This window comes from Meriones unguiculatus, chromosome 2 (genome assembly GCF_030254825.1).
Source record: "Meriones unguiculatus strain TT.TT164.6M chromosome 2, Bangor_MerUng_6.1, whole genome shotgun sequence".
In the NCBI taxonomy this organism is placed as follows: Eukaryota; Metazoa; Chordata; class Mammalia; order Rodentia; family Muridae; genus Meriones; species Meriones unguiculatus.
The window spans coordinates 77,630,936-77,653,270 of NC_083350.1; the positions used below are offsets into that span (position 1 = coordinate 77,630,936).

A 22,335-nucleotide genomic window follows, 5' to 3' on the forward strand; every position below is an offset into this window, starting at 1 on the left:
AGAGCAACAAGTGTTCTTAACTCCTGAGCTGACTCCAGCCCGTAGACTCTCTTTGGGTCCCAACATTTTTAAAGTCCCTAAATTCTGTAGTTTCTTTATGTTTGTCATTTCTAGAGATACTTATACCCTGGAGAAAACCCTCCTTTTTTTTGTCCACAGTTCCAAGATGAAATGGGATTCTCCAATATGGAAGACGATGGCCCAGAGGAAGAAGAGCGTGTAGCAGAGTCTCGGCCTAACTTCAATACCCCTCAAGCCCTAAGGTATGCTGGTTGAGACTTACAGTGCAGGAATAATGGATTTCTGAAAAGATTTGATTTTCTTTTTTTTCTTTTAGAAATTATAATTAATCTTCAGTCAGTCTCTTATTTAGGAGGAGGATCCCTGGAGGTAAGTTTGTTGTCAAACAAAAACAATCTCCTTGTTTTGGGGCAGTGCAGCTGTAGACAAAGCTGTATCTGTTTGGGAAGGGAGAAAAAGCATAGCTGGCCCTTAGACAGCTTCTCCAGGCGAGCGGTGCTGGAGAGGTGTGAAGAGGTTCACAGGCCAGCCACAGAGCTACCCTCCACTCTAATGTCTAGATGTTGTTCGTCATTAACATCAAATTTGTCACCTAGGAATCGATTGAGCAAACCATGGAGCACCTGCTATGATGTCCCAGAAGCCAGAAACAGGCCATTTTGTATAAAGTTACTAATAAGCGATAAGGGGTGACATAATCTTCTACAAGTATTTCCTCCTGACATTGGGGTGTCATTGTTGGGGACCCAAGAAAGCCAAGGCCAAGAAGAACAGGTTGTTTTGCTCACTGTCCACGCCCTGTGGAACCTTCTGGGGTTAGGAAAGTGTAGGCCTGGTTGGAGCAGGATGTGGGGCTGGACCATTTGGGGCTAGATGCTTTGGAGCTGACATCTGGAGCTTGATTTGAAAGAGCAGTCTGTAGTTGATTTGAAATCTGTAGGGGCCAATCACTAGGGAGAAAAGGTAAAGTTTCAGGGAAAATTTTTATCTAGGGTGTACATTTAAAACTTCCCCTGACAGTGATGGCGCAAGTCTTTAATCCCAGCACTTGGGTGGCAGAGGCAGGTATATCTTTGTGTAGGCCAGCCTGGTCTACAAAATGAGTCCAGGACAGCCAGGGCTGTTATTACACAGAGAAACCCTGTCTTGAAAAAACCAAACCAAATCAAACCAAACAAACCACAAACAAACAACAAAAACCAAAACCCCAAAAACCAAAAAAAACTTTCAGGCCCAAGATTCTGGTATTTGGATTCGGCAGTCCCTAGACCAGGACAGAGAGAAAGCTCCTGAAGAATAGTAAGTGTGGAAACTTAAGCTGTTGGTTGACAGTACTTATCTGGAGTCTATTTAGACTGGGAGAGGTGGATTCAAGTCAGTTCCTTAAAGCTTACAAGAATTTTTTAAGTTTACCAAAAGAGATAAAAGTTTTAGATATGTTAGCAGTACCACTTGTAATCTGTATTGAGTTCTACATTGCAGAAAAGGTAATAGATTCATGTGTTTGAATCATAGTACATGCTTGGGGACCCAAAAATGATTCTGGGTTAAAAGCATTAACACTTGCCAGATGGTTGTGGTGTATGCCAGTACTAATCCCAGTACTAATGAGACAGGCGGATTATAGCAATCTCTCCCTTCTAACCTCCCAACCCTAGGTAGGAGAGAGAAGGTTAGTGGGGAGAGGGTGTGCAGACCCCTTTACTTTTCCCAGCTGTTTAGGGTTGAGGGGTTCTTTAAGGGCTGTCCCAATTCTCTGTCAATAGTAAATGCAGCCAGCAGTCTCTTCCAAGCCTCCACAAAGCATTTCTCTCCATCTGTCTGCTTCAAACCACCATGCTGTCTCTGATCTCTTCAAACTGCCATGTCTTATGCCAACACCCTATGCCACCAGCGGATACCACACCTTCTCTTTCTGGGCTCTCCTATTTATGTCCTCAGAGCCCCAGTCCTCACCCCTCCCTGTGCATGGAGAGGCAGGCTGTTACCAGCTGACAAAGACTATTCTACACAGTTATCAGCTGTGGACAAACTAAAACCCAAACTAAAGTACCATACTTGGGATTAAAATAAAAACATATTTACATAACATCACTACGTTTTTATAAAGAAATCAAAACTTCCATTATAGCACATGTCTGAGTTCATGGCCAGTCTGGTCCACAGAGCAAGTTTCAGGACAGCCCAAAGCTACACAAAGAGACACTGTTTCAAAAAGAAAAGAACACATTAACATTCTTTCTAAAGAGCTGGATCTATAGATTGGACAGAGATGTTAGCACAATGAGAAGCCCTTTTAAGTCTTTACTTAAAAACAATCAGAGGGAATTTAAAAATTGGAGCTTGTGACTATGATAATAGCAGCAGTGTTTTACCAGAGCTGGAGTAATAATTTTTTATTTTTTTATACACCTTAAATCACCTTCTTAGACAGTTACAACTTGTATTTACACACCTAAGCACTTTTTTAATTATTCAGAACTAACAGAGACCTAGTAGCTCTAGAAAAATGGGGCATGAAGCCTTATTTTTATATATTAAGATAACTGAGAAGGCAGCAGAGGCCTTGCAGGAGGAGCCTGGATGTTTGCTGCTTTTAAACTGACAAAGCCATCATTAGCATGGTCGTCAAGTCCATCAGGGATCTGGGAAGGATACGTTTCACCAGAGTAAGCAGAAGTATACACCAAGTACGTCCCAAATCTACTAAAAATGACAGAAACTTATAATCACCCTCAGTTTCTCTATGGCAGTCTTGATTTCTTTGGGGACAGAAGTCCCAGGGAAGCATCAATCTCTAAAGACCCAACAGACTTTCCTTGGACTAGGAATGTGGGGGATCGGCCTACATTGTCTAGGCAAAGTGGCCAACTTCTTAGTGTCCTGCTTGTCCAAAGTTTATACGGGGTCCTGGCAGTCGGCAGAGTGAAGGGCAGTTTTTCACCCCATGGCCAGCTTTGCCACAGTTAAAGCAAGCTCCAGGTGGAGTTCTGTGTATTACTGGCTATAGATCAGGCTGGCCTTGAACTCATAGAGGTCTGCCTGCCTCTGCTGGGATTAAAGGCATGTGTACCCTTACCAGCCCTGACAGAAATATTTGCTTAAAGAGCATGAATATTGGTTATAGTGAGATTTAATAAACAAACATTGTTTATCAAAGTAAAGAGACATTGTGTATGCTTGGTTAATATGCTATTACAAGGAATTTGCTGTGTTATGGACCTAGGGAAATATACAATATTTCCTTGTTGGGAATAGGTTTGAGGAACCATTGGCCAACTTGCTAAATGAACGACATCGGACAGTGAAAGAGCTGCTTGAACAGCTGAAAACGAAAAAATCTTCAGGCAAACAGCAGCCTGAAGTGGAGAAGCTTGAGCCTCCGAAGGAGAAAGTCCATCCGACTTTAACTCTAGAGCCAGCACAGAGGAGCAGGCTTCAGCAGCAGATGCAGCAGGCAAGGCTTCTCTCCCTGTCTTGGGACTGGATCTTCTCCTGGCTTAACACTGAAGAGAAGTGAGCAGTATGGTGAAGTCAGGGATGGCTCTGTACTTCCCACAGACCTTAGGACTAGCCATCTGCTAAGGCCTGGAACGACATGGTCATGGCCTGTGGCTTGGGTGGAAAAGCAAATACAGACAATGATAATACGAAGAACTAGAGATTCCAGAGTTGTCAGTAATGTATTCAGACTTGAATATCCATCAGGATTAGTGTTTCTTGTTTCAGTCTTAGTCTGTCTAGTTTGAGGTTCAAGCTTGTCTGAGTTTGTGGTTTTGTTCAAAGGAATATCATTCAGAAATTCATGCCAAGATCCTTCTTTGCTCTAGTCTCTATGGGAAGCAAGATATGTGTGATACATTTGCAGACTTCTTGGTAGTATCTGTGTTTATGAAATGGCAACATTGTAATATGTCATTTTTTTTTCCTTCCCAGCATGTTCAGCTCTTGACACAAATCTACCTTCTCACCACCTCCAACCCCAACCTCAGTTCCGAGGCCAGTACCACCAGGGTATTTCTTGTAAGGTTCCATATCTCCTTAACTCTGAAGACTTAAGTATGACATTAGCATGACAAGTCATTTTTCACTGTTAATGTTATTCACTGGTTGTAATCTACATTTCTTCAGTGTTTGGTCATTGTACCTGCTTGTCCTGTATCTTCCTCTGCTTGTCAGAATACTGAATCTCAGGAAATGTTTGAATATCAGTCTAATTGCACCCTCCTCATCTTGGGATCCATTTTGCCTCTTTTTTTTTTTTTTTTTTTTTTGTTGTTGTTGTTGTTGACCTGATCCTCTTGCATTGACTTCAGAAGTACTGGAGTTACTGATGTCACTACTTATGGGGTGCTGCAGGTATAACCCAGGTATATGATTTCAGACAAGCACTCATTAACTGAGTGCTCAGCCTTTGATACTTCTGTTTTTATAGATGTTGAATTCAGCTGCGTGTGGTGGCACATATCTGTAATCCCAGCACTCTGGGAGGCAATGACAGGTGGATCTCTGTGAGTTTGAGGCCAGACTCATGAGTCCAGAACAACCAAGGATACACAGAGAAACCCTGTCTCAAGGAAAAAAGAAAAATAGATGTTGAATTCATTAACGTTTGGTATAGAAATAATTTTGCTTATGACATTTTCAAGTATTTTGAAAGATATAAATTTTAATGTGTCCTCCTTCCCACTCTCTGTTCTTCCTCTCTTTTCCCCTTATTCTTTCTCAATTTTAGAATCAATAGTAGATTAATAAGCTGGGCACCATGATATTCTTCTGTAATCCTAGCAGTCTGTGAGGCAAAGGCAGGTGAATCACTGTGAGTTCGAGGCCAGCCTGGTCTACAACATTAGTCCAGGACAGCCAAGGCTACACAGAGAAACCCTGTCACAAAAAAAAAAAAAAAAACAAAAGAAAAAAAATAGTAGATTAATAGTAGATCTGTGAGTAGTAGAATCTGTGAATAGTAGAGTTAATAGTAGATCTGTAAGAGGAGATGAAAAAGAAGTTTGCACTGAGGGGGACTCTGAGAGGAGAACCTGGGGAAAGCCTTTTTGTGGTTTCATGCTATGTTTGCCAACATGCCAAATTTTCTTCATAGTAAAAGAGTCCTCACTGACTGTATTCAGAAGATCATGAGAAAAATGTTTTGTGACACATTATTTAGAAAATTTAAAGAAATTGATGTATGTATATGAGTTTCGCCTACATGTACATATGTGTACAACATGTGTGCTTGATGCACTTGGAGAAGCCAGAAGAGGATGTCAGATCCCCTGCAACTGGGGTTAGGGATGTTTTTGAGCCACCATATGGATATTGGGAACTGAACTTCAGACCTCTGGAAGAGCAACAAGTGCTTTTTAACTGCTGAGCCAGCTTTCCAGACCCTCAGAATTTTTATTTTTATTTTTTTAAACAAGAGGTGGCCCAGGTGGTGGTACTCACTTTTAATCTTAGCACCTAGGAGGCGGAGGCAGGCAGATCTCTGAGTTCAAAGCCAGCCTGGTCTACAAAGTGAGTTCTAGGACAGCCAGGGCTACACAGACAAACCCTGTTTTGGAAAAACCAAAACCAAAACCCAAAACAACAACAGCAATAAAAACCCAAACTGTAGGTGGGTGTGGTAGTGCCATTTATTTTCAGTATTTGGTGATTGAAAAAGGAAGATTATGAATTCAACTCTATCTAGTTCTAGAGATTGAGACTGTGTCTCAAAAAACTGGTGTGTGTGTGTGGTAATCTAATATTCCCCCATTCTTCCTTCCCACAGTGCTGAGGTTAAACCTAGGACTTCTACATAGTGCATAACTGTTCTTCTGCTGACTCGTTATTCTAACTTGAGGGTATAGAGTGCATCTAGAAGGTTGAGGAATGTTATAGTCTGAGAGTTAAAACAAAACAAAACAAAACAAAACAAAACAAAACAAAACAAAACTGGACAAATGAATGTGCATTAGTCCCTAAAATAGCTGAGGCCAAAGACCGACACGTTATAGAGGAATGATAGCAGTTAATAAAGATTTTTACTGGCTCTAATGCTATGGAAGGAACGGTTTTTTTCCTCTTTAGAGGTTGAGGATTGTGGATTTAGTTGTCTGGAATCATCTGCGATGTCCTTTATGTCCTTTGTTCCCAGAAAGAGCTGGGCACCTTTGCTGAGAACTCCATTGCTGTCCACCAGCAGTTCAACCCCAGGTTTCAGACCTTGTTCCAACCCTGTAACTGGATGGGAGCTATGCAGCTCATTGAAGACTTCACACACATCAGCGTTGACTGCAGCCCTCATAAAACCGCCAAGAAGACTGGTAGGTGATTCGTGTGTTAACCTCAGGTTCTGATTGGCCTTTAATGTTTTCGGTCTAATTCTTAGGGATGGACGGTGTAGAATATTTGTGATTTATTGTTTCTGTCTTTTATCCTTTATATTCTAGGCTTTAATAGTTCATGTTGATGCCTATGCTAGTGTAAGAAGTAGAAAGACAATAGACCGGATAGAGATGCAGCAATTATTCCTAGGAACTGCACTTGAATGACAATATGGGTCAGTGTTAGGTGTCACATGAACAGTAGTGGGGTTTAGTAAAGAGGAAAGTTGGGTTGTTAAGGTTAAGTTGTGCTTATGTTCTTACTCTGATTCATTAAGGTCAAATTGTGGTGACTGAGGATGTAGCTCAGTGGTAAAGTACTTACCTACCTCCTGTGACAAATGTTTAATGTTCATTTCTAACTTGGGCCTAACTCCCAAATCAACATTTCATTCAAAATGGGAATGTCACTTATACTCTCCATGTATTTTTATAAAGAGATTGATATATCTATACACACACACACTCATAGAGGGGGTGGGAAACAGGAAGAGAGTGAACCTTACACAGCTTTGAGAGTTGTTTTTCTCATTCTGCCGTGTGGGTCCCAGGGGCCGAGTGTCTCGTTTGTCTACTGAGCCACTTCCCTGGCATCTAGAATACTGGATTTATAAGAGAGAAAAACCAAATTGTAATTTTTATCTTGGAAGAACAAAAATCTTGTTGAAGGTGTTTATCTTGCAAAGACTTTTCAAAGAGAGGAGAGCTGGAAAAGAGTCTGAGGATAACAGTATATGTGGGTACTGCTAGGAGAATAGCTTGGCTTGTCTCCTGTGAGGCATATGTCAGGTTGGAATGCCTGAAACTCTAGGCATCAAGTCAGAGAAGAAGAGCACTGCTTGAATGCAAAAGTCTATTTATAGGCTTTTGTGAAGCTCTTTGGTTCTTGGGTTATATTTATCTCAGATTTTTTGTTTTGTTTTGTTTGTTTACAGCCAGTGAATTTCCATGTTTGCCCAAGCAAGTGGCTTGGATCCTGGCCACAAACAAGGTTTTTATGTATCCAGAGCTCCTTCCAGTATGTTCCCTGAAGGCAAATAATCCTCGGGATAAGACCATCTTTACCAAGGCTGAGGACAAGTACGTTTACTGTGAGGATAAAAAGAGTACATTAGCAAAAGACAAAGACAGTTCCCTTTGAGAAGCTTAGGGGAATAAGATGTGTGTGACCAGGACACAGACCAAAGAAAAGCCAGGGCATATAGCCAGCCCTGATGAGACCTGATAGGCTAGGGTCAAATAAAGGGGAGGAGGACTTCTTCTATCAGTGGACTAGGGAGTGGCATAGGGGGAGAAGAGGGAGGGAGGGTAGGATTGGGAAGAGACGAGGGAGGGGGCCACAGCCGGGATACAATTGAATAAATTGTAATAAATGATAATAATAATAAAAAATATGAAAAAAAAAAAAAAAAAGGAAAAGGCAGGGCTACACAGAGAAACCCTGTCTGGAAAAACAAAACATTAAGAGGTTCAAATTGGCATTTTTTTCTTTGAGTTACTCATTATTTACTTATTGTTGTCTGAGTTAGGCCCTCATGTATCCAATGCTCCACTTGAATCAGCCATGTTCCTGTGGATGACCTTGAACGTTTAACCCTTTGCCTCAACATCCTAAGGTCGTTTTTATTTTTTTTGGGGGGGGTCTTGGGTATTGGCACAGAGTCTTATTTGCCTGAGCTTGCCCTCATCTTACAGCAGCACTCCTGCCTCAGCCTGTCAGAAGTGTTGCAGTTATCGGAGTGTCACTGTCGCCACGCCTGGAGCAGCTCACACTGTGACACGTAGTGCTCTTTTCGTTGTTACTTTTGAAGTCTGACTAGTCTCTCCTGTGCTTGGCCAGTGCTGTATCTCTAGCCCTGTGTGTGTTATTTTTGAAACCAGTCTAGAGAGCAGAGACTTCAACCCTTCCATATAGTAGGTAAGACTGTAACCAGTGAGTTAGTTACATTACAGCCCTGGCCTGTGCCAGGGAGCCCAGGCTGGTCTTGACCTTGGTGTCTCCTGCCTCAGCTTCCTGGCTGTTGAGAGTGTGCTGTTGGCTGATTTTTGTTTCTTCTGTTTTTTTTGCCACAAGTCTTCACCGAGAATCTTAACAAATTTATTTTAAACAGTGCCAGGGATTAATTCAGGGTCTTTCCTGTCATTGAGTTCTCCGTGTTTGATCCTTAAAATACTCAGTACTCTGTAAATATCTGAAGGTGTAGAAAGTGGTCATGAAGCATGAACAGTCTGGAGAGCTCCTTTGAGGAATGGTCTGTAAAATTAGGTTTTATTTTTGCTTCTGTCTCAGTCTGTTAGCTTTAGGACTGAAGCACTTCGAAGGCACTGAGTTTCCCAAACCTCTAATCAGCAAGTACCTTGTCACTTGTAAGACTGCCCACCAGCTGACTGTGAGAATCAAGAACCTCAACCTGAACAAGGCTCCCAACAACGTGATTAAAGTGAGTGTTGCTGATAGCTTCCCTGCTCCTGCTTTCTCTTCTCATCTCTCAGTGAAGGGGGGGAAGGCCCCCAAAAGACAGCTAATTTCAAGCTAATTCCTTCTGCTATGTAAGATTAGTTCCGTTCTTTCCTTATTAAGGCACTGATTTGTTCCGGAGTGTCTTCACCTTACCATGTCTTATGAATATTTACATAAATCAGAAATTACTCAAGTCAAAGAATTCTACAAGTCCTTGATCCTTCTAGCCATGCTGTATTTCTCTACAGGTAGACCCAGGAGACTAGACAGTGGAATTGCTGATTGGAGACCATCTAGGGCTCCATAACAAGATACTTTCAAAAAAAGAGACAAATAAAAACCAGACAACATTAAAAAAAGATTAAATAGCTTAAAAAGTCAGACAGTTTCTTGAAGCTTTTGTTAGGAAAGTGTTTTCATCCTTTCCTGGTAGCGCATGTGTATGGGAAGGTGGTGTGCTTAGTGGCATGATGTAGCAGGGTTATAACTGACTCTTGGTGTTTGGCCTTAGGCCTAAATTAGTAACCTTCAGTCATGGACTCCTGCCTATCTGCCTTCATTCCTTCCTCCTTCTCTCCCTGCCTCTCTGCCCCTTTCCTTCCTCTCCCCTCCCTCCCTCCTTCCCTCTCTCCCTCTCTCCCTTCTTTTTCCTTCCCCTTCAGTGCTAGGAAACAGTGTGTCATTGAACCACACCCCAGCACTCTTCCTTACTCATTCACTCTTTTAAAGAATGCATTGTTTTAAAAGATTTGTCATCTTCTATATGTATTTGTGTGTGCCTGTGTATTTGTGCACCATGTGTGTGTTGAATCTATTTCCTATTGTGGGTGTTTGGAACTGACCCCAGGTCCTTTCTTAGCAGCAAGCATCTGTCCACTCCACTGATTTATTGATTTACTTATATATATTTAAAATCACACTTATTTACATTGGTAGGAGCATGCACATGCCACAGTGCACACATGAGGTCAGAGGACCACTTGAGGAAGTCTGTCTTCCTTCTACCATATGAATTCAGTTTCTCAGGCTGGAGCCTCCTGGGTGCACCATTTAGTCTATTCATTAGCTTGTTTAAGGCAGTGTCTGTCTGTGTATGCTGTTTATTTCTTTATTTATTCATTGATTGATTAATGATTGATTGATTTGAGGCAGGATCTCTCCATACCCCTGTCATCCTGGAGCTTACTATGTAGACTAGGCCGGTCTCAAAGTCATGGAGACCCCTTTGCCTCTGCCTCCCATGGGCTGGGATTAGAAGTGTATGTTCTCACATCTAGCCCATTTACTTTTAAAAAGAAATGAACATAATTTGTCTCTTTTTCTTCCTCCTCCTATTGTGGGCTCACAGGTGTGTACATCATGCATGGTCTACAGTGCCTTTTCTTCTGTCTTTGCAGTTCACACTATTCCTTGCAGCTTCTGTGTGTGTGAGGAGGGTTGGCTCTGTGTGCAAAAAGGAATGTTGAAAAGATTATTTTGATCATTTACTTCCTTTTCTTTGTGACCTAACCTTCCAAGTTTCCCCACGGTAGGGTAATTGGGGAAGATAGGTATGAGTTTTAGTGGTAATAAGAATGGATAGATATTGAATAGAGACACTTCGTTTGAAATGCAGTAACATTCAGCATACACTCCTGATACGTATGTGTATGAAACCATCAGCCACCCTATTTACCAGTTAAAAGAATATGACTTACACTCTGTGTTTTCATGCCTAGTTTTATAAGAAGACCAAACAGCTGCCAGTTCTGGTGAGGTGCTGTGAAGAGGTCCACCCACATCAGTGGAAGCCACCTATCGAGAAGGAAGAACACAGGCTCCCATTCTGGCTAAAGGTCTGGCCCTCCTCCAAACTGTGAGGCAGAAGCCCTTGAACACTCCTGTAGGAGTTAAATGATAAATTTTAAAGTAAATTCGGGAAGACTTTATAGAATGGGAATGTGGTTGTTCTAAAAAATTGATGCATAGAAAAACCAATCTTGGAACCATATCTTGAGGCTGTCTTTCATGAATCTTTAGAATGCAGAAAGTTAACCCCTAAGGTCTGATGTGCTAGAACATAGTGTTGTTGTCGCTTAGGCCAGTCTCCAGTCCATTCGGGATGAACTGCGGAACATGGCTGAAGGTGCTGTGGAAGGAAGAAATGTGAACACAGCCCCCGAGACCAGCAGCGAGCAACACTCGGAGAAAGCCAGCCCTGAGTCGGGGGGTGAAACGCGATACCCCTTGATGTTGCCCAAGGGTATAGTACTCAAATTGAAGCCGGGTTCTAAGCGTTTCTCCAGAAGGGCTTGGCGACAGAAGCGGCCATTGGTCCAGAAGCCCCTCCTTATCCAACCCAGCCCCTCTCTTCAGCCTACATTCAATCCTGGGAAAATAGCAGCCTGGCCAACTCAATCAGAAGTCCCTTCAGGGAACACGGTGGTCCAGATTCCTCATCTGATCCAGCCAACCACTGTTTTACAGACACTTTCCGTGTCTGTGGGAATCAGTGGAGAAGAGAGTTGTGAGTCTCCTGAAGCACTGCCCACTCTGCCTTGTGGCTCGGAGGCCAGGACCAGCTTCCCCTTTTCAAAGTCTCAGTCATCCCTGCCTTCCTCCTCTGCACCCAAGTTAATGCTGCCCTCGCTTGCCCCTTCTCGATTCCGAAAGCCATACGTGAGGCGGAAGCCCGCAAGAAGAAAAGGAGCCAAGGCTTCTCTCTGTGTCAAACCTGCGCCCATCATCCACCCCACACCTGTCATTTTCACTGTTCCTGCCACCACAGTGAAGGTTGTAAGCCTGGGCAGTGGCTGTAACATGATTCAGCCTGTTAATGCAGCTGTGGCCCCAAGTCCCCAGACAATTCCTATCACCACACTCCTGGTTAACCCCACTTCTTTCCCATGCTCATTAAACCAACCCCTTGTGGCCTCCTCCCTCTCACCCTTAATTGTTTCCAGCAGTCCTGTGACTCTTCCTGTACCTTCTGTTCCTGAAGATCAGGCTCAAGTGAACTTGGATACTGCCGAAGGGAAAAATGTTCCTCAAAACCCTGAGTGCAAATTAAAACCCCAGGAACTAACTCCTCTCTGTGCTACTGTCTTCTGCAAAGAGGAACCTAGGCCATGGCCTTCTTCAGCTGGTGGGGAAAGCCAGGAAGCATTCTCAGAATCGAGTGGCTGTGGTTGGGCTATTGTGAAGACAGAAAGCCAGGAAGGATCTTCGGAGAAGAGTGCCTGTGGCTGGACTGTTGTGAAGACAGAAGATGGTGAGCATGTTGTAGAGCCATTGCCTCAGAATTTCCAGGAACCTCTGAGCTCTGCACCAAAGGATTTAGAAGAAGTGGTCAAGATGGAAGCTGAGGATTATATGGAGGAAATCTCCAGTGGCTTCCCCAAGCAGGACATTGGTGAGGGAGTAAAGGAGGAGTGTGCTATGGAATTTGACAGTGCATCCCCACAGGAGACACTGAGTAGTGCTGGTGAGATGGAAAGACACACAGTCGTGCGGAGGGAAGAGATGCAGGCAGCTAAATCCCCTTCTGTGTCCCAGGACATTCCTGATGAGGGAAGTACCAGTGGGGATGCAAGCAGAGGCTTGCCAAAAGGCACTGCCTGCTCCGCGGACCAGGAGGTGGTGCTTAGCAGTCCTCCAGGGAGGGCTGAGGACGCGGCTAGTGCTGACGGTCAGTCTGTGGGGACCCCAGCAGGACCAGACACTGGAGGGGAGAAGGATGGCCCTGAAGAAGAAGAGGAGGAGGACTTTGATGACCTCACCCCAGATGAAGAAGATGAGCTATCGTCAGCATCTGAGGAGTCTGTGCTTTCTGTCCCAGAGCTCCAGGTGAGAAGCAGAGCGGCAGCAGGTAGTGCACACCTTGTCCTGTCATGTCCTAGGAGGTTACTGACTCTTGAGTACATTATGGAACATAATTTTGAGCTTTGTGGGAAGTGCTTTGAAAAGGGGACCTTCTCCTTGAATCAAGCTCATTTAAGTTAATTTGTGTCCCTTGAGCACATTAATTTTTGTTTTGTTTTTACATTATTTGTGTGGGTATGTGCATGCCATGGCATGTGTGTAGGGGTCAGAGGACCAGAAGGAGGTGGTTATCTCCTTCCATCATATGTGTCTCAGGAATTGAGCTTGGGTTGTTAGGCTCCACAGCAGGGGCCTATATATCTGTTGAGCAATCTCACTGACCCTCTTTAGCACACTTTAAGTCCACCCTCCCAAAAAACAAAAACAAAACCCCTCATGGCGTGGAGGCCATAGGTAAAGCTACCTGTTGCCAACACTAATGTCTCATTTGCCATCCCTGGGACTACATCGTATGAGGAGAGAACTGATTTCCACAAGTTATCCTCTGACTTTCTCCCTTGGGTGCCGTGGCATACATGTAACCCCAGTGCATGCACACAGACAGAAGTAAATGTGTTTTGTTTTTGTTTTGTTTTTAAAAAAGCCTGTACCAGATGGTGGTGATGCACACCTATAATCCCAGCATTTGGGAGGCAGAGGCAGGCAGATCTCTGTGGGTTTGAGGTCAGCCTGGTCTATAGAGTGAGTTCCAGGACAGCCAGGACTGTTTGTTACACAGAGAAACCCTGTCTTGAAATCCTCCTTCCTCCTGCCTCCTCCTTGTTGCTCTTCCAGAGGAACTGGTTTGAATCCAAGCACCCAATGCACAGTAACTCTGGTTCCAGGTGATTTGATGCCCGCTTCAGGCTTTTGCAGGCATATGGTATACAGATCTACGTACAGGCAGAATTCTTATACCCACAAAATAAAGTAATATTTAAAAATAATTGTAAAGATGGGCAATGGCGGTGCGTGCTTTTAATTCCAGCACTCAAGAGGCAGATGCAGGTAGACCTTTGTGAATTCAAGGTCAGCATGGTCTTCAGAGCAAGTTACCGAACACTAAGAAGTACACAGTGAAAACTTGTCTTGTAGAAGCAAAACAAAAGAAATAAACAAAAATAGAACATGTACTTAACACATAAAGGCTCTGATTCACCCTCCAACCCTGTAGAGAAGAAGCAAAGTAGCAAACCAAACCAAACCAAACAAAACAAAAAAACAAACAAAAAAAACAAAAGAAGAAAGAGAAAAGGTTTAGAAGGTTCCTAAGTATGGGTCATAGCAAAAGCAAAGCTGATTCCAGGATGTAGAGTGGCCTTTTGAAAGGACGTTTTGTTGTCAGGCCCTGTCCAGGCTCCTTGTATTCTGAGTGGTGGCCCTGCGCTGCCTTAGATCTTCATGACTCTGGTCCTGTACTTCAGCATTCTGGGAGCCGCCAGGAGCCCTTACAAAGTTTCTATGGGGTACTTTTAGGAAACAATGGAGAAACTGACTTGGCTGGCATCTGAAAGGCGTATGAGTCAGGAGGGTGAGTCTGAGGAAGAGAACTCCCAGGAAGAGAACTCTGAGCCAGAAGAAGAGGAGGAAGAGGAGGCAGAAGGAATGGAAGTCTTGCAGAAAGAGGATGAAGTGAAGGATGAAGCGGTTGGAGATGCTGCTGAGAAACCTCCTTCTACCTTGGCCTCACCCAAGACTGCTCCGGAAATAGAGACCAGCATAACCCCACCAGGTGAGTGCAGCACACACTGAGGAGGGTAAGTTTCCCTGGGGTGCCTTGCCTAGAGGACAGTGTGCAGAGCAGACTCTGTCTCCTGGAGCTGTCTGCTCCCAAACAGACTAGGGTGGTAAAGTTGACTTACTAAAGTTGCCCTGTGTTTTATTTGTGCTTCTCGCCTCTTGTGTGCCTGGCGCTAAGGGCTGTAGCACTCACTGTCTTGTGGCCTCCCCATGATTTCAGAGGCGCGTGCTGCACATCATGCGACACTAGCGCAGGGCAGGCAGGCTGGCTGCTGCTTTCCTAGCTTCTCCTTCCTAGTTGTGCTGTGATATTAGCTGGCTTCCATCGGGTGGCGCATGTGGATAGCATGGCTACAAAGACTGAGAAAGAATCCTTTTCTCATGTACTCCAAGGAGAGAGCATCAAAGCTGCTGGAAAGGGCCGGAGCAATCATCGAGCTCGAAACAAGCGGGGCAGTCGGGCTCGGGCCAGCAAGGACACCTCCAAGCTGCTGTTGCTATATGATGAGGACATTCTCGATCGGGACCCACTCAGGGAACAGAAGGACCTGGCCTTCGCACAGGCTTATCTAACCAGGGTAGGCAAGACTGCTGCTATTACTGCCAGTCTGTGTGTATGTGGTGGCTGCTGTTTTGGCGGAAGATGCTTTAAACATGAAATGTATGCCTAAGGAGGTAGCTTAGCAGTACCGTGTGTCTAGCATGGACACAGCTGGGTCAGCCCCCAGCACAACCAAAACCAAGTCTTTTCTCTAGATGCATTATAGACTTTGTTTGTCTCTGCCTTAGCTTGTTGGCAACTGCCACAGAGTTTTCTAGAGATGGGCAGGAGCCCCAGAGGTCAGCCATATGTGGGGTGGTTATCAGCGCCCCCATCCTCATCCTATCTCACCTTCTGTCAGATTAGGAGAAAGATGATACTGCTGCCCTTAGTGGCAAATTGTGACTTCACAGATTGGGCCAATACCGACCTTTAATGAGCACTCAGTGAAAAGAATGGCAGTTGGTATGTAGACTGGCGAACTCATCTCAGAGGCATGTACCTTGGTCTTTGGTGTTTTTAGGTATACTGTGTAGCTTTCTCCTCAATTAATAACTCAGCAAAGTGAGGTACTTGGAGGGATAAGCAAGGCTTTTTCTTGTCTTTTGTTACACTGTTAACATTCTAAGTTTGTCCATTGTGTACCTTGGCATGACATGTGGTAGAGTCTATATATACAGTGCCTCTTACTTGCTTGAGTGTAGTGCTGCAGCCAGGAAGGAGAGCATAGGGCTGTCGAAGCAGTCCCTAGTTTTTAAAGGGTTAAAAGCTGTCCAGTCATCCCTCAGAGAAAAGGAGGTCTTCCTTGCTACTTTTCTGTGTGTTTTGTTAACCCTCAGGTCAGGGGCATGAGCATGATTGCCTTCTCCTGTGCCCTTGCTTGTTTCTGAGGCACAAAGAGAGGACGTTCACTATTGGAAGTCTTCCTGTGTAGGTGCGAGAAGCTCTGCAGCATATCCCAGGCAAGTACGAAGACTTCCTTCAGGTCATCTATGAGTTCGAGTCAAGTACTCAGAGGCAGACCGCTGTGGATCTCTACAAAAGCTTGCAGAACCTGCTCCAAGACTGGCCTCAGCTCTTGAAGGACTTTGCTGCTTTCCTGCTACCCGAGCAAGCCCTGTCCTGTGGACTAGTAAGTATGCAGCAGGCGTCCGAGCACAGGCCGATGGGGCTTGAATGCAGTCAGTCAAGACAGCTCCAGTCTTCCGACTGTTCGGGGCCACCCCATCCCGCTGCACAAGCTTCTCAGGCCTTTCTTCACCCAGCTCCCTCCCATTGTTCACAGGGTTCTATCTGTGGTGCCAGTGGAGACCATGATAAGTCAAATTCTTGCCTCCCTCCTCACTGGTGAAAAGTTCACTTTTAACTTCTTTTGGACACTCTCTGTATAACCTTGGCTACCTTGTAACTCATTCTGTAGAGCAGAGATGCTCCTGTCTCCGCCTCTAGCGCTGGGTTAAAGGTGTGCGCCACCACAGAGTGTTTGCTGTGTGGCAGGCAAAGGTCTAGAGACCATGACTGCAGCAGTTAAAAAATAGTAAGATCTCTAATCTCAAAAAGCTTTCATTCTCAGGATAAAATCTGTAAAACATAGATTATAAAAATAGTCAAGTATGTAGCACACGATCTTTTATGGTGATAATACCTCACAGAAAACTAGTGTGTGTGTGTGGGGGGGGTGGGTGTATGTGTGTTTTACCCAGCACTCAGGAAGCTGAGGCAGAAAGATTGCTGCTGGTACATAGCCAGCCCAGGATTCAGGATTCTGCTTGTTCAGGATTCTGGATTCTGTGGTACATAGTGAATCCCTGTCTTTAAAAAAAAAAAAAAAAAATGTTGAACGCTAAGAGTTGAAATGGGAGGAATGACATGGTGGCTCTTATGTACTGTCCCTGTACTTGGGAGCAGAAGAAGGAGATGGAGGGAGGGAGAGAAGACAGCAGTAGTCCTGACTTGTGACTGGTAGGTAGAAAGAGGAGTAAAGGGAATAGCTACCTCATCTTAATAGACTGGTGCTCATTTGATGGTGGGTTGATTTTAAATGTCATGTCCATCTTCCTTCTGGCATTATTATGAAGATTAGATGAGCATATATGCAAAAACAACTTACACACTCTGATGTTCCACTTGAGCTTGAGTATTTGATTTTATAATCCATAAAATAAAATAACGAACTTGAGATGTCTATATCTCTTTTGTTTTATTTTTGAAACAGTTCTTATTTTGACCCCATGCTGACCTGGAACTTGGAATTCTCCTGTCTCAGCCCCCTACTAGTGTGAGAGAGATAAACATCTGTTGAATCTTAATTCACATCTTAATCTTAATTTACATCTTAATTTCTTGGGTTTGTGCTAGGGTTTTAAATAGAACCCTGTCATAACCAATGCCTCTGGCCCACTGGTCTTTTCAGAGCCTTCATGTCCTGCTGTAGCTTAGTAGTTGACTCCTTTCTTGTCTTCCTTTCATTTTGAAAGTTTGAGGAGCAACAGGCGTTTGAGAAGAGTCGTAAGTTCCTTCGGCAGCTGGAGATATGCTTTGCGGAGAACCCCTCACACCACCAGAAGATTATCAAGGTTCTTCAAGGCTGTGCAGATTGCCTTCCTCAGGACATCACTGAGGTACTGTCTTGCCCTGTCTAGATTTATTTATTTTCTGTGTAGGAATGTTTTATGTGCATGTGGGGGCATTCATTGAGGGGGCAGCAGAAGTCAGCAGAGGACATTGGATTTCCTGGTGCTGGAGTGGCAGGTGTTGACTCCCATGTTGTGCTGGGAACCTAACTCAGGTCCTCAGGCGCTCTCAACTGCTGAGCCGTCTCCAGCACCCTTGCCCTTTGTCCCTTTTACTGTCACTTTTCTCTCTGCCTGATGTGTTCAATATCTTTTCACTCTGGAGTACCATAAACTAAAGAGATTCAAAAAGCAAGAGTGTTTCCAGCTTAGCTCCAGTGTGAATGAAGCACGGGGGTAAGGAGGGATGGCTGCCAGAATCCAGAGCCTGTCTGACCCTCAGGAGCTCTCTGGGGCCATCAGTGCTGTGGAAGGGATGTTGAGGAAAGTGGGTGATGGAGGGTCTGGACTCTTCATTTTGATTCTTCAGGGGACCAGGCAGGCAGGAATGGAAAGTACTATCCTGGGGAATTGCATTTATGACTAATATGCTCCCTCCCCACCCCATTCCCACCCCATTCCCACCCATGTTGGCAGGCAAGCAGGGGAAAGCTGTAAAATCTTAGCTATCAAAGATAGAATCCATACGCCAGTGAGGTGGCTTAGCTGGTGAAGTTGTTTGCTGCCAGGCCTGACTACCTGCATTCCATTCCTGACCCATGTAAGTCTGTTAGTTAGTGACTTCCACCGGCATGCACTGGCCTGTGCGCTTGCTGACAGAAGACCTGAGTTTGCTTCCCAGGACCCCCGTGGAGGAGAGAACTGACCCCTGGACGTTGTCCTGTGATTCCCACAGGTGTTCTGTGGCCTTCACGAGTACACACGCACCACAAACAAATCAATTAATTAATTTAAAAATCAAATACTTAAAAACAGAAGCTAGGCTCCATGTAGAAGGCAGAATATGCGTCCATTGTGACTGGGAAGGCTCTGCGGGTGTCTTCTTAGCCTTCACAACTCTCCTCAGCTCAAGACCCAGGTGTGGCAGCTCCTCAGAGGCCATGGCCACCTACAGGATGAGTTCTCCATCTTTTTTGATCATCTGCGCCCAGCAGCTAGCAGGATGGGTGACTTTGAAGAGATTAATTGGACTGAAGAGAAAGAGTATGAGGTACAGGTGTCAAGGGGAAGGCTGCCTTCAGGGGAAGCGTTGGGCCCCAGCGTCTGCTCAGTGCCAACTCTTGTTTAGTTTGATGGCTTTGAAGAAGTGACACTCCCTGATGTAGAAGAGGAAGACGAGCCTTCCAAGGTGCCCACAGCCTCAAAGAGCAAGAGGAGAAAAGAGATTGGAGTCCAGCATCATGAGAAGGTATGCATGCTTTTGGAAAATAGCTGATTTTCATGAATCATGCCTTGAATTACACTCTGCACATATCCCTAGTCTAGAGATTGAAGATGCTTAGCCGGGCCTGGGGGCGCATGCCTGTGATGCCAGCACTCATGAGCTAGAGGCAGGCAGACACTGAGTTCAAGGCCTGCCTGGACTACAAAGCAAGTACTGGACAGCCAGGGCCACATGGAGAAAACCCTGACTTGGGGGAAAAAAAAAATATTTGAGATGGTAATGGGCACGAACCTCAGGCTGTGGAGACCCACGAGCAGTTGTGAGAAGGACCCACGAGGCCTCAGGAGAAGGAATCACATGATACCACATGCCTGTAATTCCAGCACTGAGAGGCTGAGGCAACTTCAGTGGTAGCTTAGGCTATATAATGAAACCCAATACATAATGAAATCAAGAAAGAAAGGGAACACACACAAAACAAACAAGCAAAAAGCCCAAGGTATTTCATGTTTTTTTCCCTGGCTCAGAGCTGCCATTTTTCTTTTATTTGGGTTTTTTTCAACTTTTTCACGTAGAAGGAAATAATAATTTACTAATGATAAATGTAGTAGTTCATGTAGGTCATTAACTATTGCATGTCGTTTTTATAGTGGCGCTGAGGAGAGTTTTATTTATGTGACTGTGAAGTGCAGTAGCTAATGCCAAATGACCTCTTCAGGTGCCAGTGCTGGACATTGATGTAGGCGACTTCTTTCTAGCTCTAGAGTCTTTCATACTTAGAAATCGTCTTGCGCTAAGATGGATCAGTGGGTTTGGGACTTGACCCCAAGCCGCATGTCTAGAGATTCCTCACCTGGACCCATATGTCAGGCTATTCTGACTCCATACATGTGGCTCAACATGCATGTGTGCACATACATGTACATCGTAAATAAGTAGATGTATTAATCTTAGAGAACAATGTGTGTCGGTGTGGGAGTAGGTCTGGGTGAGAACAGGTACACTCAGAGACTGGAAGATGGGCGGGATCTCCTCGAGCAGCGTCATGGTAGCTTATGCACCTCTGCTTTGGAGACCTCTGCCCCCAAATTAGTCTATTTTTAAAGATATTAGTATTATTATTATTAGTTTTAAAGATTTATCTATTTATTATTTATTCAGCATTCTGCCTACAGAAGGGGGCACCAGATGTCACTGTAGATGGTCATGAGCCACCATGTGGTTGCTGGGAATTGAACTCAGGACCTTTGGAAGAACAGCCAGTGCTCTTAACCTCTGAATCATCTCATCTCTCTAAGATATTATTATTAATGAAGTAGAGCCTCTCTATGTAGTCATGCCCTGGAACTTACTATATAGACCAGGTTGGCCTCAAACTCACTGAAAATCTTCCTAGTGCTGGGATTAAAGTACTGGGCTACTTACACAGATTTTTTTTAAAAATTTATATTTATGTATTTTGTGGTGGTAGGGCACATGTGTTATGGAACATTTGTGTAGCAGCGGACAACTTGTGGCTGGCCCTGACGTGGATTTTCTTTTTTGTTTGATTTTTTTTTCTTTTGAGATAAGGTTTCTCTATATAGCCCTGAGATCTGCTTGCCTTTGCCTCCTGAGTGTTGAGATTAAAGGTGTGCACCAGCATGCCTGACCAATAGGTAGTCTTTAAGTCTATGGGTTTTCCTTTTGTTTTAAAATTTAATTTTATAGGCATGGGTGTTTTGTCTGCATGTATGTCTGTGTATCACAAGTGTGCCTGGTACCCACAGAGGCTAGAAGAGGATATCAGACCTTCTGTTGTGTGTTAGCAACCACATGGGTACTGAGAATCAAAACTGGCTCCTCTGGAAGAGCAGCCAGTGCTCTTAACTGCCAAACTATCTCTCTAGCCAGCCTCTTAAATCTATGCTTCTTTACTACTTCCCTGGCAAACTTCTTAGAAAATGAATGACCTCGAGAACTTTTTAAACTCTTTGGGGTTTCTTGTCCATTAGGATGTAATGGTTCTTATGTCTTGGCTGTATCAAGCAGAATCATTTCAAAGCCATTTTTCAAGGGTTTAGAGAGTGCACAGGGAGACAGAGTCTGTACACTCTGCAGTGCATCTCTTTAGAACCTGTTTGACTTAAGTCTGTCCTGGTCTTGTGCATGGCTTCTTTATTTGGATCACTGTGGATTCTAGGGATTCTACAAATCACTAGGGATTTGTAACAGCTGTAGTCAAGATTGGGTCACTGGCCTGTGTGATGGTATGGTACATTATAAAAGGAGCGGGAGGGGCATCTTCATAACTCAGGCCTCTCGACTCAGCTCTGTTTCTTTGTTCAAGAAATACTTGGCAGCTAATCTAGCTGGGTTATGTTGTAGGAGACTGAATGGCCTGATGCAGCCAAGGACTGTTCCTGTTCCTGTCACGAGGGAGGTCCTGATTCTAAGCTGAAGAAGAGCAAGAGAAGGAATTGTCACTGCAGCAGCAAGGTTAGGAGGGCGCTTGGTATCCTGGGACTGCCCAGGCCACACTGTAAACGCTGGCGGGCCTTGTTGTGGTTTGTGGGGTGTTTGTTCGTTTGTTTGATACAGTTTAGGCTGTCTTGGATGTTGCTGTGTAGATGAGGCTGGCCTCAAGCTCAAAGAAATACTCCTTCCTCTGCCTCTGAGTGCTGGGATCAAAGCTGTGTGCCACCACACCTGGTTATGCTGTTTTGCCACTGCAGATTTGTGTCTTCTTGAATTTATAAAGTGATCACACGAATCAGATTATACACAGTACACACTTATGCACATATGTAAAGCAAATGGACCCCTGTGCAACATCCAGAATGGAACCAGGTGTTTGGCTTGTAAGCCTAGCAGTGAGGAGGTGGAAGCAGGAAGACCAGCAGTTCAAGGTTATCCTCAACTACATAGCAAGTATGAGCAAGGGATGTCTAACACCATTTCTCAAAACGAAACTAAAAGGAAATGATGAATTTTCCTTTTGTTGTTGGCTTTTGTCTTTTTTCTGTCTTGAGACAGTGGTTTGTTACATAGCCCATGTTGCCCTCAAGTTTACCATCTTCCTGCCTGTGTGTTCTGAAAATTGGGACTATCAGCACAGTTTTATGTGGTGCTATGGTCAAATCCAGGGCTCCTCGTATGGTAGGCATGCACTCTAACAATTGAGCTATATCTGCAGTTTTAGCTCTGTCTTTTTTTCTCAGGTGGTGGTTTTGGTTTTGGATTTTTGAGATAAGGTCTCATGTAGCCCTTGCTAGCCTCAAATGCACCATGTAGTGAAGGATTACCTTGAAGTCCTGCCTCCACTGCTTAAGTTGGATTTTGCTTTTTGTTTAGTTGTTTGTTTTTCTCTAAGACAGGATTTCTCTGCATAGCCCTGGCTGTCCTGGAACTTGCTCTGTAGACTAGGC

General features: G+C 44.4%; 1 protein-coding gene across 6 annotated transcripts in view; it reads left to right on the top strand.

Annotated features, from left to right (window-relative positions):
* The window catches only part of Gon4l (gon-4 like), a 65,482-nt gene that overhangs the window by 39,681 nt on the left and 3,466 nt on the right, over nt 1-22,335 (top strand). For all 6 annotated transcript variants that reach the window (XM_060377723.1, XM_060377722.1, XM_060377725.1 and 3 more), the window contains 15 exons: nt 160-263; nt 3,280-3,478; nt 3,958-4,044; nt 6,161-6,329; nt 7,325-7,469; nt 8,680-8,830; nt 10,569-10,685; nt 10,930-12,675; nt 14,167-14,422; nt 14,824-15,008; nt 15,906-16,103; nt 17,449-17,592; nt 18,611-18,754; nt 18,833-18,952; nt 21,296-21,406. In XM_060377723.1, coding sequence (XP_060233706.1) covers nt 160-263; nt 3,280-3,478; nt 3,958-4,044; nt 6,161-6,329; nt 7,325-7,469; nt 8,680-8,830; nt 10,569-10,685; nt 10,930-12,675; nt 14,167-14,422; nt 14,824-15,008; nt 15,906-16,103; nt 17,449-17,592; nt 18,611-18,754; nt 18,833-18,952; nt 21,296-21,406 — 3,876 coding nt within the window. The remainder of the gene's footprint in view (nt 1-159; nt 264-3,279; nt 3,479-3,957; nt 4,045-6,160; nt 6,330-7,324; nt 7,470-8,679; nt 8,831-10,568; nt 10,686-10,929; nt 12,676-14,166; nt 14,423-14,823; nt 15,009-15,905; nt 16,104-17,448; nt 17,593-18,610; nt 18,755-18,832; nt 18,953-21,295; nt 21,407-22,335) is intronic.